The sequence below is a fragment of the Trichosurus vulpecula genome, chromosome 3 (genome assembly GCF_011100635.1).
Source record: "Trichosurus vulpecula isolate mTriVul1 chromosome 3, mTriVul1.pri, whole genome shotgun sequence".
Classification (NCBI taxonomy): domain Eukaryota; kingdom Metazoa; phylum Chordata; class Mammalia; order Diprotodontia; family Phalangeridae; genus Trichosurus; species Trichosurus vulpecula.
Window position 1 is genome coordinate 216216733 of NC_050575.1, and position 19947 is coordinate 216236679.

Sequence of the window (19947 nt, forward strand, 5' to 3'; positions counted from 1 at the left end):
CTATAATCCTACCATCTGTTTTCAAGATCCTATCTGCCCTCAGCAAGGGTACTATTCTTTTGTTCCCCTAATAATGCTTTAAAACAACAACAACCCCTTCCAACCCCACCCCCGTGGTTTTTCTTCCTGAGCTTTGGTACTTCTGTTCCCAACCATACCATTGTATCCATTGTCCATTACCTGCCCTCCTTTTCATCTTCTGTATATTTCTTTTTAAAACCTATTTTCATTGATCAATTCCCTATACATCATATAGGTACTGCACTGCTTATTTACTTCCTTTCTCCTGTGTCACAAGGTCACTGACAAGTACGTCCTCAATACCAGACATCATCCTTTCCTCCTTCTCTTGAGATTACTTGTTGTAGAGTCCGTGGGATCCTGACATCAGGTGAGAGGTGAGCAGATTCTCACAATAACATCGCCCCAGGCATTTCTAACTGGTGCCTTCATAAACTGCACAGAACAGTAACAGCCAATTCATGCAGAGTTTGTAGGTAGCTGGCACTCTCAATAGCTAGGGTGGCCAGCCTTTTAATAGTGTTAAATACGGGAACTGGGAGGGAACTAAGCAGAGCAGAGAATGGAAGGAAAGAGAAGGAAAAGGGGACAAACTCTGAGGATCTGAGTTTGAATCTCAGCTTTGCCATTATTTGTGAACCCTATGGCTTCCATGTATATCTGTCTTCTCCCAAGATTATCAATATCAACACACATGCCTTTCTTTCCCCAGTAATAAAGTGGAGCATTCCACTGCTCAGGTGCTGGCCAGCTCCTATGTTTCTAGGGGCTCATAGGTCTAGAGATTTGAACTAGAAGGCCCCATCAAGGTCATCTAGGCTAATCTTATTTTACAAGTGAAGAAACTGAGGCACAGAGGGGTTAAGTGACTTGCCAAAGGTAACTCAAGGAGTAAATGGCAGAGATAGGATTTGAGTTTGGGTTCTCTTAACTCTAAACCTGGCACAGTTTTCATTGGGAGCTGCTTAGCCTAGCCTGGGATGAAAAAGGGGATATGTGAAGAGCAGAGCTTCTCCCCTGGTGTTCCTGGCTCTGTTGTGGCTTGTTTTTGTGCTGACTTTCAGGATAGAGAAAAGCTTCTGCTTGGTTACTATATAACTGGGAGCACATTGATGATGAATTAGTTTTCTGCATATGAATTACACTGCCTCAGGGACAGAGAGGGAGACAGAAAAAGTCCTACCCTCTGTAGTTCTGGGAAAAAGAAAAGGACTTATAGATACAAAAATATAGCAGCATCTTTTTTTCCATAACAGCCCAAACTAGAAACTAAGCCTAAGAGGAAGGGCTAAACAAAGGGTGGCACGTGAATATGATAAAGACTGTTCTTGCCCTGTAAGAAATGATGAAGTGGACAATTTTAGAGAAAGCCTGGAAGTCTTCCTTGAATTGATACAGAGAGAAGAGAGCAGAACCCAGAGAAAAATTCCCATAACGTCAATGAGGCTATGAAGAGAAACAACCTTGAAAGACTTTGCAGCTCTGATCAACATAATGCTAAGTCGTAATTTCAGAGGAGTGAGAATGAAACATGTTGCTTACCCCCTGCCAGAGAGGTGATGGACTTACAATGCATAAGGAGACCTACACTTTTAGACATGGCCAACTGGGGAATTTGTATCTCTGGACTATGCAGGTTTGTTATGATGGCTTGTCTTTTCCTTTTTTTATTATTTAGTTGGAAGGACAATGGTAGAGAGAATAAATGAGGTTTTCAAAATAATCTACTTAATAATAAAATCTGTTCAGCCCTGACCATGTCAAGAAGCTCATTCTTTTCTCCAAGACAAAATACAAACTCCTCTGTTTCTCTGTTGGGCATTTAAAACCCTTCACAATTTGGCTCCAGTCTAATTTTCCAGGATTACTGAACATTACTCCCCTTCACAAACTCTGTCTTCCTGCCAAACGGACCTAATCACTCTGCCCTGTCTACAACATTGCATCTCCCATCTTTGTACAGGAGCCCTCTCCTCCACCCCGTGTGTGGAATATCCTTCTGTACCTGAACCTTAGAATCTCTAGCTTCCTTCAAAGCTTAACTCAAGTGCTGTCTCTTGTAAGAAGACTATCTTGATCCCCTAGTTCCTAATATATCTCGCACCCCCAGGAATTAACTTTGTGTGTCTTTTGTATGGGTGTTGTATTTACTTATCTGCATACATGTTATCTCCTAAGAGAATATAAATTCCCTGAGGACAGGGAATACGTGGTTTTTGTCTGTGTACCCCAGCACCCAGCACAAGAGTTAGCACTTTATAGGTGCTGAATAAATGTTTTTTGATTGAATGAAAGATAAGTTGAAGCAAAAAGGACCGGCAGGACCCAGAATCCCTTAAATTAATCACCAAAGACAGGCTGCTTTATGCCTCTGGGTCACTTTTCATCTCACAGAAAGGGACCTTTTCCTCTACTCAAAGTCATTTTATTGGACCAATCCATCTCTCCCCAAATTAAGCTGTCTTCTTGCTTTAAGATACAGAGTCACGGAACCCCTAATTTTTAGACCAAACACTTAATTTGCTCCTTAGGTTCTCACTAGTCATTCATTCTGGCAGAACCTAGTTACTGAGTGACTTTGAAATCCAGAATGGGCCTAAATGAAAAGGAATACTCATTTTTGACATGATGCTCCTTTCTCTCAAGTGTGTGTGTGTGTGTGTGTGTGTGTGTGTGTGTGTGTATCATCCATATATCATCCACTGTGGTCATTGCTGAATTTGGAAACACGTTTAGTGCTACCTCCACAGGTGTGGGTGTGTGCACAAACACACAAACACACAAACTCTCTCTCTCTCTCTCTCTCTCTCTCTCTCTCTCACACACACACACACACACACACACACACACACACGCACACATTATGTAGAGCCAACAGGCTAAGTTGTCCCTCAGAGTCCATGCCAATCATGGGATCATAAGACAGTCCTACCCTCTCATTGTATAGGTGAGAAAACTAAAACCCAGGGATATTTAAATGATTTGTCCTCAGTATCGGAGGAAGAAGTGAGTAGAACCATAATACAAACCCAGTTCCTCTGACTCCAAATCAATCACTACATGGCTCAACATCCTTCAATGCTTCCCTGTTACCTGCTAAATTCAGTCAAAACTAAAGGCCATCTACTATAGCTCCAACATGTTTTTCTGGGCATTTTTTCACATGACCTCTCATAGCAATAAAACAACCAGTGTGTCAGAGTGGATAAAGATCTGACCTTAGAGTCAGAAAGACTGGGCTTGAAGTCCTGTCTTTGACACATATGGCTGTGACCCTGGACAAGTCATTTAACCTCTTGTGATGCCAGTCAGTGATTAAAGACCTTTCCCACCTACTCAATAGACCTCAGGTAGGGCCAATTAAGGGAAGCTTGATTAGAGGTTTGTTTATAGGCAGGCCTAATCCCTTTACTTATTTGGCACTAAGCCTCAGGCCCATACCCTTTTGCCTGATTGGGCATGAAGCCCTTGGGCCTTAAAAAGAGTATATACACCCAGAAGGTAGTCATTGAAAACTGAGAATTCAGAAGTCAGAAGTAGGAATCCAGAATCCAGCACAAGAGAACTAAGAACTTGGAGACGACAGAGCTGAGAAAAGAGTGCAGAGCTGAGACTTGGAGTGGAAACAAGGGAGCTTCAGAGACCAGAGAACTGGGGGGTGGGGTAGAGAATGCAAGCAAGCAGACAGTTAGGATTTGTAAGTGTTTATGGGGAGGCCCCAGGAGGGAGGAAGTCTACAAGATGTCTTGGTTCCTTGCTATAATACTGTGGTATAATTTTCTTGTTGCTACATTGAGGTGGGCTTACTGATTTTGGAATATAATTACTGCTATATTGAATTGCAGTTATCGGTCTTGGGATCTGATCCTCTGGTGTCTAAATAAATGTTATACTTCCTCTGTCTTCTACCTAGAGAGTTTTTCATACTTTGTGATTCCAAACCATACGGGCATGTTCATGGTTATCCTCAAGGTCAAGAATCTTGCCTTACTGATACATTTGGTGACAAGGATGAGATTGCAGGGTATAAAATCTTTATTTAGAGGCAGAGAAATTTCAGAGGAAGAGATGAATATCCCAGGATGGAAGGATTTGTCTTATTCCTCCCTAGTAAAGGAATGAGCTGAAGGAGCTGGACTCTGTGAAAGCTGGGAACAAAAGACAACAAAAAGTCTCACTTTACTTGCTTGATTCAAACTCAAGACTCAAAGGCACTTGATTGCCTTGGTGCTGAGAAGCACTTCAAAACAAAAGACAAGAAGTCCCACTTTACTTGCCATTACACCTCTGAATAGCCTAGGAAACTCTCTAAGGTGCAAAGAAGGTGCCCATCTACATTTATGGAGAGAGTTTCTTCATTGGGAGTCCTCTATAATCCCAGCTCATGTATCCCCTAAGTTTGGGAAAAATTGGATTGTTGATCCCAAACGTATGTTGATTTCTTGTTTCTCTGTCTCTGACAATCCTGCTTTCTCCGCCTAGAATGTCCTCCCTTTTTCCGCTACCAAAATCCTAACTCTTTCAAGGCCCAACTCAAGAATCATGGCTTTCACGATGTTGCCAACAGCTAACAATCTCTCCTTCCTCCAAACTGTGCCTCCTTCCATCCCAATCCCACAAAAAAAGAGGAAAATGAGGAGGAAAAAGGAAGTAGATATATAAAGGTTGTCACTTGTTTCAAGAAATAGCATGCAATTGAAAGGGAGAGATAGGGAAACAAAGGAATTTTTCAATGTTTGAATCACCAGTCTGGGAATAGCTTTTGATAGCTTCATCTGGTCCTCTTATCTCTTTGTTTTTGAAAACCCCAAACTCTGGTTACAATTCTTAATTTTTACTCTCACTTACAAGATCAAATGTGGGCAGCTAGGTGGAGCAGCGGATAGAGTGCCAGGCCTGGATTCAGGAAGACCTGAGTTCAAATTTGGCTTCAGACACTTTCCAGCTGTTTGCCTCAGTTTCCTCATCTGTAAAATAAGTTGAAACAGGAACTGGCAAACCACTCCTGCATATTTGCCACAAAATGGGGTCATGAAGAATCAGACATAACTGAAAAAGATTAAGTTACTTTTTGTCCCAAGACAAGACTTATATGTATGTGCACATATATAGACACATACACATACACACAATACTCTAATCTCTGAAATGACAGACTTGAGAAGTACCATCACATGCTCTTTTTGGTTTTTAGGGGACTGGGTCTAGCCACGAATTACCCTGGGAGGGACAGTGCCAGCCAGCCAGCATTTGGTCTGCTCGGCTAATCTCTTTGCAATGAAAGCTTTAGCAAGAGCCCTGCAATCTAGAAGAGACAAAAAGAAAGACATCAGAAGAGCAATGTGGATGGAATGGATCCAATGCTAGGATTCCTGGCTGTCTTCATAATTGCTGAATTCACAGAGGGAAGGAGTAGTTTGGATCTGAGTAATTACTCTGTCTCAGGCTTAGGTGTGATAGAGCTGAAGGGTTCGTCTGCCTTAAGGAGAAATGAAGTGCTGATAGATTGGTTCCTTACATATCTGGGTCTGGGAACCTGTGAGATAGTCTTCTTGAAGGAAAAAGGAATAAGAGGTTTCACCAGAGAGGAAACCTAGGACAGACTCAGAAACATTGAGCAGGAAAGAATCTTCTCTGAAAACACGGGACCTTTCCACAAAGCTGGTCTATCTACAGAGAGGTCTGGCTAAGGTGAGACTAGCAGAAGGTTCATTTCTAGGCTTCTTGAATTTAGGCCAAGAACCAGATCCAACCATGGGATGAGAACTCTCAAAGTTTTAATTGAAAGACCCCCTAGGAGCAGTAGGAGCCCTCCAGGCCTAAAGCTATGTGGGTACATATCCTTCTCTTTGGATAGTGGGAACAGTCAAAGAGGAGGGAGGGAGAGAGGGCCCTGTTGAAAAATCAATCATTCAATCAGTCAATTGACAAGCCAGGTACTATGCTAAGCACTGGGGAAACCAAGAAGAAAGAGAGAGAAAGAAAGAGAGAGAAAGACAGAGAGAGAGAGAGACAGAGAGAGAGGGAGGGAGACAGAGAGAGAGGGAGGGAGACAGAGAGAGAGGGAGGGAGACAGAGAGAGAGGGAGGGAGACAGAGAGAGAGAGGGAGGGAGACAGAGAGAGAGAGGGAGGGAGACAGAGAGAGAGGGAGAAAAACAGAGAGAGAGAGAGAGAGGGAGAAAAACAGAGAGAGAGAGAGAGAGGGAGAAAAACAGAGAGAGAGAGAGAGAGGGAGAAAAACAGAGAGAGAGAGAGAGAGAGAGAGAGAGAGAGAGAGAGAGAGAGAGAGAAAGGAGGGAGGGAGGGAAGAAAAGAAAGGGAGGAAAGAAGGGGGGAGGGAGAGAAGATGGGAGGAAGAAAGGAAGAAATAATCCTTGCTTTCAAGGAGATATATTTAATCAGACATGGTAAGAAGGTAAGGAGTCTTCAGTTGTTCAGTCATATCCAATTCTACATGACCCCATGGACAAAGTCCATGGACTTTTCTTGGCAAATCAAATGGAGTGGTTTTGCCATTTTCTCCTTCATTGTCTCCCCATTTTACAGATTAGAAATTGAGACAAATAGCAGTTAAGTGACTATACCCACAGCTAGTAAGTGTCTGAGGCCAAACTTGAACTCAGGTCTTCCCGACTCTAGGCTGGTACTCTACCCACTGCAGCACCTCACTGCCCCCTAGATTTTTATCTTACATTGTTTCTACCTCTGGTAAAATTTCTGACAACAAATGTATGCTGTTGGAATTCATCCTCTTGCATTATAGAGGTGCTCCTTTCCTTGTAGATGAATGGCTAAGCCTAGCAGGCTGGTTTATTGAGAGGTAGTGCAGCTCATTGGGTAGAACGCTGGTCCTGATGTCAGGAGCTGGTGAGAGGTCTAAACCTGGCCTGTCATGTTCCCTCTCCAGGCCTCAACTTCTTCATCTCTAAAACAAAAGGGTTGGGCTCAATTTTCCCTAAAGTCCCTTCCAGCTCAAAGCCTACTATCCAAAGGGCTTCAGAGAGACCGGAAACAGGCTTTATGATCTCCTTTGCAATGTGAATTTGATTTAGACTCAGTAAATTTCTCTCTCAAAACTAAACATGAGCCCTAAGGTCAAGTTCCAAATCCTCTTCTTTTTCTTTTTCTTTTTTTTTTTTTTTTTTGCTGGCTGATCATTCCAGATGGGGAACAGTTTGTCTCCATCTCCTGCACAATAAACGCTAACACATACAAATTCTAATCAACCTCATCCATTCATTTCTCTTGTTGGTTAATTAGTCCTAATTCCTTTAACCTTTCTTTGAAAAAAAGGTAAGGTCAGAGGGGTATGTGAGAACCTGCGATAGACACAGATTTACAAAGCTTAAATTTGAGACCATCCTGTCCAAATGTTGCATTTTTATAAACCAGCAAATTATTCATAAACAAATTCATTATTGATTTTTATAAACAAGTAGATATTTTATGCAAATTGATAGAGTGATTACTCTTTCCTAGTCCAGTGGTTCTTCATTTATATCACCCTGCCTATGCAGGGACCATCTCCAGTTGTCCTGATCTACATCTTGCAACTGGACCCAGATGGCTCTGGAGGAGAAAGTGAGGCTGGTGACTTTGCACAGCCCTCCCTCACTTAAATCCACTTCACTTGCAAGTCATGACATCTCCTTCCTGATGTCACGGTCCTCTTTGAGAATGGAGGACAAACAACATCCTTGTCTATGCAAGACTGTGAAAGACCTTGAATACCAGACTTAGGACTTAGATGTTTCCTCATTTCTAGCCCTTGAATGACCTGTTCACCACAATGAAATAACCCTGAATCATACTATTAACGATGTCCATCCTTCCCATAATATTGGTGATGTTCACATCCCTAGTGAGACCTGCTAATGAAATATCTGTTAGTGACACACAAACTGTTTTGTCCTAATGTTACTATCCATCCTGGCCTGGCCCTGGTGAATAACCACTAGCGTTCCCCCTCATATTGATCTGACCTGAGTAGAATATGCCTGGTGTCACGCCCTATGCTGTCCTGGTTTTTCCAGGTCAAACTGTTCCACTCTCATTATCAGGACTAGGTTTCTCTCATCCTCTAAAACTGTAATCTCTTCACTGATTTCAGAAGCAGGACCCCTACAGTATCTACTGTCATTACACGGCACCAAGGAGGTAGAGAGAGACCTCTTGGATATGACTGGGGATCTCTGGGCTGACAGGAAGCTGGTGGCAAAGCATAGCCCCTTCAAAGGCTCAGCTAGAAAGGAAAATTCCCCATGAAAAACATCTCCCCACTTCATCACTTTGTATTCTAGGAGTCTACATTCATGTCATCTGATTAACATTGATTCTTCTGTAAGCGCACGTACTGTGTTTGATAATTAAAATTTAAAATTATTCAATGAGAACAAATTGTTGGCTGTGTTAAGCTCAGTCACTGCAGAGGGAGCATGTCTCTATCCACAGAGGGGCCAGATACAACATCAGCCATACAGGCACCCTGACACGAGAGCCAGGGTACCCACCCCAGGGAAGGCTGGGAAATTCCCTTCTAGCAATGAGGTTGATAAGGGAGAGAGCTTCTGAACAGGCTTTTCCTGCCCTACCTTGACTTGACATGCTGCTACAATCCTTTGGTATTCTTTGTTTCCTCAGCCTGTCCCTCTCTCCCACACCTTTTTTTGGTCTGGGTCTGTGATTTCTTTGTTATAGAGCATCTCTGCCACTACAGACACACAATGCTTCTCCCACTTACAGCCTTAGAGAATAGCCCTGGGGACCTGGATGGATACATGACTTGCCGGCCAATACGAGTCTAAGGTAAGACTTGAACCCAGGTCAACCTGACTCTGAGGCTTCAGCTTCCTAAGACACCTAGGCTGCTTTTTTGGTCTCCTCACTCAGCCTTGCATATCTAGCTAGCTACTAGCTCTACTCCTTCTTCTCTGGCCCTCTGCTTTGGTGCATGAGGATGCCTAATGGACGAACCTCAGGAGAAAGGTTCGTAGACTGCTTATCACACCTATGCATTTACTAACTCCCTCTAATGGTTTGCTCAGAGAATAAATAATGGCAACCAGAATCCCTGCTATTTTTATACCCATTGAACCTTTTCTTTTCTGAGAAGAATGTGTGCCTCTCTTCACCATTAGATTGTAAGCTCCTTGAGGGGAGGGACTACCTTTTGCCTCTTTTCGTATCCCAAGAGCTATGGAAGGTGCTTGATAAATGCTTATTGACTGACTGACTGATTTTTACCCTTTTGGGATAGTAAGGGTCAAGTAACAGGAAAACAAAGTGCTCTCAATTCTGGCCACAGCCCAAAGGAGAGAAATGAAATACTGGATAGGTGGAGACTCAGACTCCCAAGTCCTGCTCCTGACTGTGTGCTAGAGACATCACCATACTTACGACTCTAAGTGTCTGTTATTACTGTTTCGTTGTTGTTATGTTTTCTCAAAGGAGGAAATTGAGTCATGAAGAGTTTTTCATTGGATGAAAAAAATAATGGGCCAGATCTCCTAACATCTAGTTTGGTCCATCTTGTCCCCAGATGCTGGCTGACAATGGCACATGGCTCTACTTTGTGGTGGAGGGGAACAACAGATAAATAATAATCATCACAGAATCAATCAGAGGTCTAGAGCTGAAAGGGACGTCAGGAGCGATGTGGTCCAATTCCCTTTTCCAAATGTGGAGACTGAGGACCAGGTAGTTTAAATGATTTGCCCAAGGTAGTTAATACCAGAAGAAAGACTTGATCTTAATCCTCTCTCTACAGAGACAATGGTTTTTTTTTTCTGTTGTGTCAATAATTGTGGCAGCTAGGTGGCACAGTGGATGGAACTCTCAGCTTGGAGACAGGAAGACATCAAATAGGACCTTACTAGCTGTGTGACCCTGGGCAAGTCACTTAACTCTGTTTGCCTCAGTTTCCTCATCTCTAGTGCTTTGCTAATAAAACCCCAAAATAGGGTCACAAAGAATAGGACACAATTAAAATAATAAATCAATAATAGTAATGGGTTTAGAAATCACTTTACAGGCATTTTCTTATTTGACCCTCATGACAATCCTGTGGGGCAGGTAATTCAGGCATTATCATCCACTGAGAAAACTAAGGCTCGGAGACATAAATGACTTGTCCCAATTTAAACCCAAGACTGCCTGACACCAAGACCAGTACTCTCTCCTCTAAAGCACAGGTAAAAAACGTTTATATCCTCAGGTCTGGCCAGCTCAATTACTTTCTATCCCTGATGAAGGTAGGATGGGTGCTCCCCACATATGGCTAAACTGTGACACAAAAGTGGTCAACCTATGGGTATGCCAGTTTATCAGAGCCAGTTGTTAAAATTTTATCTTGAGCATTTACACCTCTGATATAATAGCCAATGGGCCAAATCTGGCTCACTGCTGGCTAGGGTGAAACCCTTTATTTAAAAATACTTTTCAAAAAAATTATATTTAAATATTTTACATTATGCTTAAACATGTAAAAAAAGTTTACATTTAAACATGTGAAAACCATTCTTAGCTCTTGGGCTATGCAAAAGCATGCAGTGGTTAGCATTTGGCCTATGGGCTATAGTTTGCTGACCTGTAGTCCAAACTAAAGAAAGTGGTGGATATAATTTTAATGATGCAGATTAAGCTTTAAAATGTGTGTGGCATTAATTTTTTTTTGGAGAGCCAGGTGTTAAACATTTACCAACATATCACTGGATCAGCCCTATCTCCCTATCCCAAATGTTTCACAGAAACTATATCTTGCCCTTACTCCTGAAGCCTAAACAGCATTTTGTACCAACTAGCCTCCTTAGGCCCCCACCTAGTATAAGAAAAGTGCCTAGGATTCAGGGAAGTAGCTGAAGGCAACTCCTGGGCTCTACTCACCTCTTTGATCCTATGCAGGAGGGGCAGAAGCCAGTCTTTGTTTACCTCACAGTGGCTGTCAAGAAAAGTCAGGATGCTGGCCTGGGCTAGGTCTGCTCCCCGGATCCGAGAACGGATCAGCCCTGTAGAACGAGGACAAATGGCCATGCAAGTACCCCCTTGGGACTAGTCCCTAGTCCCTCTGGAAATCTTTAGGGCTGTGACAGAGCAGCCAACCTCCCTGCTCCCTGCATCACCGTCCCTTTGCCCCCTGTCCCAGGGAGTCCCCCTTGGGAAGCTGTTTTGCTCTTACCTTCTCGCTGTTCGTTCCGTAAGCATTTCACCTTGGGTAGCTTGCTCAGCAGTTGGCAATCGTCAGCTTGCAAAAGATAAAATGGGATGATAAGTGAGCATCCTGGCCTCCCTGCTCCGGGGGCAACCTTTGTACTGTGGGGGGGAGGGGATATGAGGAGCAGGTGAGCCTTCCTGGAAGCCCAGCCCCCTCATCTGTTTCCAATTTCCCTGACACTACTCAATTCTGATGACTTCCTGCTCTTGGCTTGGAATTGCTAGAAAACAGGGGAGGAAGAAGCTGAACGCCTATGGGCTGAATCCTGATCACTGTCTTTAGGAAAAGTGGCTCAGAAGTGGCCTATCCTAGGAGATAAAGAGCTGAAAGTAGAACCAGAAAGACGTGGGTTCAAGTTCCGCCTCACTGGCTGTGGGACCCTGGGCAAATTTAACCTTTCAGTGCTCTAAGACTAAACACCTATGACAAGTTGCTCATCTGCCTAATAGAGTGAATTTCCTAGGTAGAAGTTCCCTGTATCAAAAAAAATGACAAGGCCGGGAATTTAAAAAAAAAATCCTGAATCAATGAAGTTTAAATGGGGAGTATTTTTGGTTTCCTAGCCTGAACTAGTGTACCCTGACACCTTTTGCTAAAACTCTACTAAGGCTGCAGTGAAGCCATAACTTGGCCACACAGGAAAACTATGGAGCCTCCTTCTCTATGTAGATCTCTATGTAGATCACAGCGTCCAAGAGATTCCTATCACACCTGGGTGTGTCTGGCAAAGGCCATCTGGGAGTAGGAGAATGACTGAGATCACCTCTGCACTTGGATCATTGGCTTCCTACAAGACTCAGCTCAATGCCCACCAATGTGGTAGGTGTTTCCTGGTTCCACTGCTGCTAGTGCCTTCCCCTCTGAGATTACCTTCCACCTATTCTGTATAAAGGGTGACCCAAAAGTCTTAGTTGTGAATTTCCTGGCTAAAATGGTTTAGAAGTGCATGTAGAATTTTAGAACCCCTTGAATATCTTATATGGATGTAGTTATTTACATGGTATCTTCTTCATTAGAATATTACATTCCCTGAGGACAGGGACTCGTTGACCCAATCACACTGGCCTCCTGGATGTTCCACAAACAAGACACTCCACTTCTTATCTCTGGGCATTTTCTCTGGGTGTTCTACATGCCTGGAACTCTCCCTCCTCATCTCTCCCTCTGGCTTCCTTAAAATCCCAGCTAAAATCTCACCCTTTACTGGAAGCCTTCCCCAACTCCTCATAATTACAGTGCCTTCCCTCTGTTCATTATTTCCTGTTTATCCTGTATATAGCTTTCTTTGTATATATTTGTTTGCATATTATCTTCCCCCCATTAGATTGTAAGCTCCTTGCAGTCAGGGACTGTCTTTTGCCTCTTTTTGTATCCCCAGTACTTAGCACAGTGTCTGGCACATAAATAGCTCTTAAATAAATGGTTGTTGACTCACTAATTGGCCAACAGAAATTTATCTGTGTAACCCAGAAGCATGGCCTAGACAGGTCTCCTAAGTATGGGATGGGGGAAGAGGTGTGAGGTGTAGAGAGGATAAGATAAAACTAAACTGGGTATTTAGGAAGTAAGGGGAACCCTTTCATTCCAGGCCAAACTTTGGTTGAGATGTCTTCACACAGAGTAAGAGTAAGGAAATGACACTGACTCACACTGAAGTGAGCTCTAGGTTAAAATCTTTGAAGGGACAGGGTAACCATTTATAATCAATCAACATACTTTTAGTAAGTACCCACTGTATACTGGGTTTTCAGCTAGGTACTGGAGGAATGAAGACAGAAAGGAAACAATTCCCACCCTCAAGGCTCTTGCATTCTATTGGAGACAATACTTACATAAGTATACAAGAAATACAGAACATACACAAAATACATACCAAGTAGTTTTGAGACAGCACTAGATGCTAAAGGGTTCAGGGAAGGGTTCATGCCAAAGGTAGTACTTGAGCTGAGCCATAAAGGAAACTATGGTGGGGATGGGGAGAAGTGCATTTATACAAACAGGGAGATTAGTAGAGAGGCAGGGATGAGGGAGTGTTATATTTGAGGAACACTGAGAATGGGGCCATGAAGAGTCAGACATGACAGAAATGACTGAACAGTAACATGTGTATGTATATAATACACATACACCTGCATACATATATACACATATACACATGTACACTAATACATACACACACACATATGTGTGTGTGTGTATATATATATATTTTTTTTTTTGACAAGTTGCAGTTGTGAAAAATTTTGAAAGTCAAACACAGGAATCTCTATTTGTTCCTAGGGGTAATAGGGAACCACTGGAGCTTGTTGAGTAAGGTCAGACTTGTGCTTTAGGAAAATTACTATGGCCATTGTGTGGAGCATTGATTGGAAAAGAGAGAGACTTAAGCCATGAAGACCAATGAAGAGGCCACTGGAATTGTCCAGGCAGAAGCAGAATTTCAGGTTAGAGAGGGAGGGAAACACACCTCGTCAAGTGCATGATCAGACAGGCATACACTCACATTGTAATAGGCCCAGATATGTAGCGATAGCTCACATCTACAAAGTGCTTTCAGATTTGCATAGCATTTTTTCATATATTATCTCATATAACCTCACAACACCCCTATGAGGTAAGTGTTAATGACATTCCCATTTTCCAAATGAGGAAAGTAAAGATCATAATGACTTGTCCAGGGTCACAGAGATATTAAGTATCTGAAACAGGATTAAAATCCCAATTTTCCTGACTCCAAGTTCATTGCTTTCCCCATTACACCAAGTTGCCATAAACTCATCTGGCACACACTTAGACTTATGTCCATGGGGTCACAAAGGGAGCTTTAAAACATTCATAAGATCAATTCTCTTATTTCATTCAGATGGAAATTCTTCAAGCCTGCTTAGACTTTCCTGGTTCCCTGGGAACAAGTGCAGTGCTGAGCGCCACTCCTAAGTTTTGGACCCAAATGAGAAAGGAAGGAAGTGCCAATACTTACGGTCATCACTGAAGTCATCCACTAATATGATCTCATGGACCAGATGCACTGGAGTTCGGTTTGACACGCTGTGAGATGGAGAGAGGAAAAACTATTACAGCTTCTGGTGGCAAAAACGGGAAGACAAACAAAAGCACACATTGTTAGAGGAAAGAGATGGTGAGGTTGAGGTTGGATCTGTTCCAGGGTGGGTAGTGGGGGATATCAACTAAAGGAAAGAAAACGCTAGGTTTAGTTTTCAAGAAATGGGAGGGTGGACCCAAACCTTTGGCCCTTGTTTTGTATTCAGGGTTAATCGATCTAAGCCTTTCAGGTTCTATTTTTAATATATCTTTTGAGGAGTGGAGATCATACAAAATGCTGCCAAAGATCATTGAGAAAGACAGGAACCAAGCCTCTCCATATGAGTTAGGGTAAACTGAGGGGTCATAGACATTAAATGTGCAAAAATTACTGATGTTTAGGCTGAGGGATGATAAAAGGCATGGCTTTGGGGTGACTAGGACTGTTTGGGATGTCACTGTCCATTGGCATGGCCAAGAAGAGGAGGGGATACTTAATAAATGCTTTCTGATTTAAATAGTATGATGAAAGAATTACCCAGACTGATAATAGAGGTAAAAAAGAAGGAGGAATGTAAAATGACTCTAGGAAGAACTGTAATGGTGCCAGTGATAAGTAATGGAAGAGCCAGGAGATGTTCAACACAACTCAACAAGCATTTGTTAATTGCCTGCTTTATGTTGGTCACTTTGCCAAGTATTATGGATGTAAAGACAAAAAAAAATAGTTCCTGCCCTTGAAGAGCTTACATTCAGTTGGAGAAGCTTACACATATTCTCAAAATTGGGAAGGTAGGATAGGAAAGAGATTCAGAATGAAGTTCTAAATATATTCTATTTGGGATAATGATAAGTTATTCAAGAAAGAGAGATTCTACAAACAGCAAGAAATACGGGTCTGGAGAGAGGGTTAGAAGCAATAATGTAATTTTGTTATGAGAGCCAGACTTGCATAAGGGAGATAGAATCCTAGAATCCAGCATGCCAAACTAGAGGAGTTTGTAGAAATAATCTAGTCCAATGCCCAAATTTTACAGACAGGGCGATTGAAATTAAGGGCCTTGCTCGAGATCACACAAAGTTTATTATGTGGTGGTAGACGTGGGATTAGGATCCTCATTGACCATCCTAGGTGGCTGATAAAACTATAGGAATTTAAGAATGTTTCAGATAGAAATCAACAGGAAAAGTTGTGAGAATGGGTAGGGTTTGCCAAGTGAGTGGGTGAAGAGGGAGCAGGGGACACAGTGGTGAATCATAGTCAGCAGGCAGAGAAGGGAGAAAGAGCCAGGAAAGATGCTAAAGTAGATAAATACTACATAAGCATGAAGAGAAGTAAGAGAAAAATGTTAGGGGTTCAAGAAGAGACTGACACTCAGAAGAAGCAATCAACTGCATATCCAGATAAATGAATGTGGAGAAACATCCATCAGATCAATTTCAGGAGATATTAAATGCCATGAGAAGCAACATGGCGCTCAGGAAGTCCTGGTTTAAAGTCTGGCTACCAACATCTATTGGCTGAGTGAATATTGACAACTTGACCTCTCAGATTTGAGTTAGCATGATTTGGACACCTGGAGCACCTATCTCACAGGGTGATTACAAAGCTCAAATGCAACAATGCAAGTAAAGTACTATAGAAATGACAGTTAATATTATCATTAGTCTCTTGGAGCAAACCCAATTACATTACTGAATACATGGCAGCTCCCTTGACCATGGTACTGACTCTAGGATATGCCCCAATGTGAACAGTAGGAGGAGGATGGGAGATGAGTGTCCTTTTCAGAGCTTTCCTTTGTATTGGGTGTTCGGCATCCCACAGTGAGAACTTTATTCTTGGCGTTCCCTTTATTTGTGAAGTATTAATTCTCTCCATGGCAACTAGGACTAAGTGAAGAATAGAACCCCTCTACAAAGACCCAAGCCCCATGGTCAAATTCACTGAAGAAGAGGCCAGAAGTCACCATCATGTGAAATCAGACCCTGGGAGGGTAGATGGAGGAGGAAGCATTATCATGATCACTACTGGGGATGAGGGGAACCCAACCATCCCCAACAGCCAACCCTCTAATTATGGAGGGGAGAGAAAGGGAAAACGGGAGGGAAAAAAATTGCTTAAAGAATAACCTTTAATGAGGTTTGATTACAGCTGCAGTTTCGGCATTTTACTCCCTCAAATCCCCGCCGGCTCTTTGAAATTCAAGAGTTCTCTTATGTGAACATCAAAAGGTAAATCGTGTGAGCTCAGAGCTCAGCCGTACTGGGAGATGATTAGCAAATAAAAAATGTCCAAGGTTTAAAAAAAGAGAGAGAGAGAGAGAGTCGTCAGCACTAAGTGCTAATTATCCCATTTCCAGCTAACACCTGGCTTGTTTTTGCTCTTTTAATCAGGACAATTTGAGCAACAGCAGGGTCTTATGCAAAGTGGCTGAGGGCTCAGGAAGACATAGGATGGGGCACTGGGCATCTTGGTATCCCAAGGGTCAAAGCTAGAAAGGGGATCAAGATTCTACAACTAGATCCTCCCCTGATGATTTTCCACTAAATTCTGCATTTGGCCTCTCACCAAGGTGGTCACTTTATGAGACTTGCCCTTCCTCCACCTGCCAGCCTTGGGTAGTAGAAATTGTTGGAATGCAATTTAAATCCTAACTACAACTTAGTACTTGTGTGATGATGGGCAGATCATTCAACCTCCTTTGGCCTTAGTTTCCTTATCTGTAAAATGAGGGGGTGGGACTAGATGGCCTCAGAGGACCATTCTAGGTCTAGACCTATGATCCTTCTTGAGTTTCTGCCTCCATCTTTTCTTTGCCTATGCTGATTCTCCTGGCTGGACTTTCCAGATAAAGAGCCATGTCCACCACTCTTTCCACTAAATCCTTTACTTCCTTCAAGCCTTAGCTCTCAAATCACCTTCAGATTGACATCTCCATTGACTTACTCAAAGCTTCTCTTTCCCCATGCTTTCAATTTCTTTGACACATATTAAGATGGCATCATGGACTCGACATCGGAAGATCTGTGTTCAAATCTAGGATCTTCGACCTACTGGGCACAGTCTCTCCATCCTCTCTCTGGTCTTCAGTTTCATTGTTTGCAAAAAGAGGGGGTTAGATTAAAGGAATCTCTCAGAGCCCCTCCATCTGTAATCGTATGTATACACCATGTGTTATTATACTAGCAAACATCTGCTTGTCTGCCTTAGTTATCTAATGTGGATATGGAGGAGCCCAGGTGGTAGAAGTACTGGACTCAAAGTTAAGAATACCTGAGTTCTAATCCCATCTCACAACTCGTACAATGGGGTAGGGACAGTTGAGAGAGTGCCAGACCTGAAGTCAGGAAGAATCATCTTTCTCAGCTCAAATCTGGCCTCAGGAAACATACTAGCTGTGTGACCCTGGGCAAGGCACTCAACCCTGTTTGCCTCAGTTTTCTCATCTGTAAAATGAGCTGAAAAAAGAAATGGCAAACCACTCCAGTATCTCTGCCAAGAAAACCCCGAATGGGGCCACAAAGGAGTTGGACGTGACTCAAACTACTCAATTAACAGCAACAAACCCTTGTTAAATCACTTTATATCTCAGCCTCAGTTTCATCATTTGATAAACCTACTTCCCAAGGTGGTGGTTGTTACTATCATCGTCGTCATCGTCATCATCATCCATTATTTCTTACTTCCACGGCTAGGCAGCAAATTCCCCAGAATCAAGCACTGTGCCCTCTACTTCCTTCGGTGCCCCACCAAACTCCTTGTACCAGAAGGCACTCAATCAATGCTCTCTTAATGAAATAAACACTGATCTGGGCTCAGCAGCCCTTTGGTCAGAGGTTGGTCATGGGCTTCTGTGCCCTGAAGCTGGATGGCAAGGGGTAGGAAGGGAGATTAGGGGATTCAGATCAAGACTCTTCTACAAGACTTGGATGGGCAGAGAACTAAATTCCATTATAGCCTTAGGAAGCATGGCTGTCTGCCCAGACTGATAGGAAGGCTTGGATGTTCAAAATATAATCAACACTTCAGCATAAAGATTGGGGAAAGCTGAGGTTGGGAGTCAGAGGGCCTCGTTTCCAGACCAGTTTCTGCTCCTGGGTAGCTAAAAGACCTTAGACAAACTTCATCCTTCTCTCTGGGATTCAGATTTCTCATCTGTAAAGCGAAGCAGGCTGGAGTAGAAAGACGCTAGGGTTCCTGTTCCGTCATTCCATAAGCTCTTTAGAATTGTCTGAAAGTGTATGTGGAGAGCCTTGAATGGGCTGGAAACTGTCCTAGGTCTAAGAAGAGATAGTAATAAAGGAGAATGTGGAATATTTCATTTCTGGAATTCCAAAAATGGCTCTTTATAGGATTAACTCCCTTATTATATCAGTGGCAAGACACTGAGGACAGTAAGGGGGAGGTTCCTCTCAGTTATGAGCCATCTCTACCAATGGAAATTTATAGCTCTCCCCTCTGCCCTTCCTTGCATAATCAATGGTTCAAGTAGCATTGATTAAGCACCCACTATATGCCAGGCACTGAGGACATATGCCAATTAATTAACATTTATTAAGCACCTGCTGTATCAGGAACTGTGCTAAGCCCTGGAGATACAAAAAGAGGCAAAAGACTGTTCCTGCCCTCAATGCACTCACAGTCTTATGGAGGATACAATATTTGTACAGGTAAGTAAATTCAGGATATGTGTTATCATATCTGCTGAGGAAACTGAACGTCAGTGAAGCTAAGTGAGTGGTTTTTCCTGTGTCACATGGGAAGTATGTGTCAGAAGAAGGATTAGACCCCAGGTTTTACCGACTCCAAGGCCAGTGCTCTGTCCACTCCCTACACCAACTCAACTTCTGAATCTTTTATTTAACCCCTTACTCCTTGCATGGCTCAGCTCAAGTTTTACCTTTTTCAAGAAGCCTTCCCTGATTTCCACATCTGTTAGTACTGTTCCCCTCATTATACAGACATACCTATATACTCATGAATGCAAGTGTGTCTATATGTGTAAGTACATGCATTTAAGTACATGTGTGTGCGTGTGTATGCCTATACACACATATAAACACAATAGACATGTACATACATATATGTGTATATATATATGTATATATGTGTATTATGTAACTGAATGGGATCCATACCTGTATGCTATCTAATATAAACATAATAAAATAATTAGAATCATATACTCTCTGATTTACAAATCATTTTCCTAACTGAACTTTCAAATGCAAATATTTTTAGTTTTTAAAGAACAAAAGAATGCAAACCTTTACTTAATAATTCAGTTCTGTATCACAAGTGATTAAATGAAAACTGACAAATGTTGTTTTTTGACAGCAGGAAGCTCTTCTTTTCTCCCCCCTCCACTTGATTGATTCTGTTCTTTGAGATGGAGATGATGATGATGATGGTGGTAATGACAATAACAATGATGATGCTTTTTAATCTGTCCAACTAGTGCAAACAGCAGTATCCTTGTCTTATAGACAAGGAAACTGAGGCACAGAGAGATGAGACTCTTCTGTGTCCACATGTCTTCAAGCCGGCATCATTCAAATTTCAGGGTCCAGTACTTGTCTCACTAGGGCTACACTAATTCCCGACATCCAAGAGCTATGAATAAGATTCCTTCTCTAGGAAAAAAAAAAAAAACTAAGAGGAAAAGGGACA

General features: G+C 42.4%; 1 protein-coding gene across 1 annotated transcript in view; it reads right to left on the bottom strand.

The window, feature by feature from the left end:
* Positions 1-19947, bottom strand: part of GALNT14 (polypeptide N-acetylgalactosaminyltransferase 14) — a 327705-nt gene that overhangs the window by 67491 nt on the left and 240267 nt on the right. Inside the window, exons 4-6 of the mRNA XM_036750878.1 lie at positions 14212-14279; positions 11196-11261; positions 10904-11025 (exon numbers count right to left, since the gene is read on the bottom strand). Coding sequence (XP_036606773.1) covers positions 10904-11025; positions 11196-11261; positions 14212-14279 — 256 coding nt within the window. The remainder of the gene's footprint in view (positions 1-10903; positions 11026-11195; positions 11262-14211; positions 14280-19947) is intronic.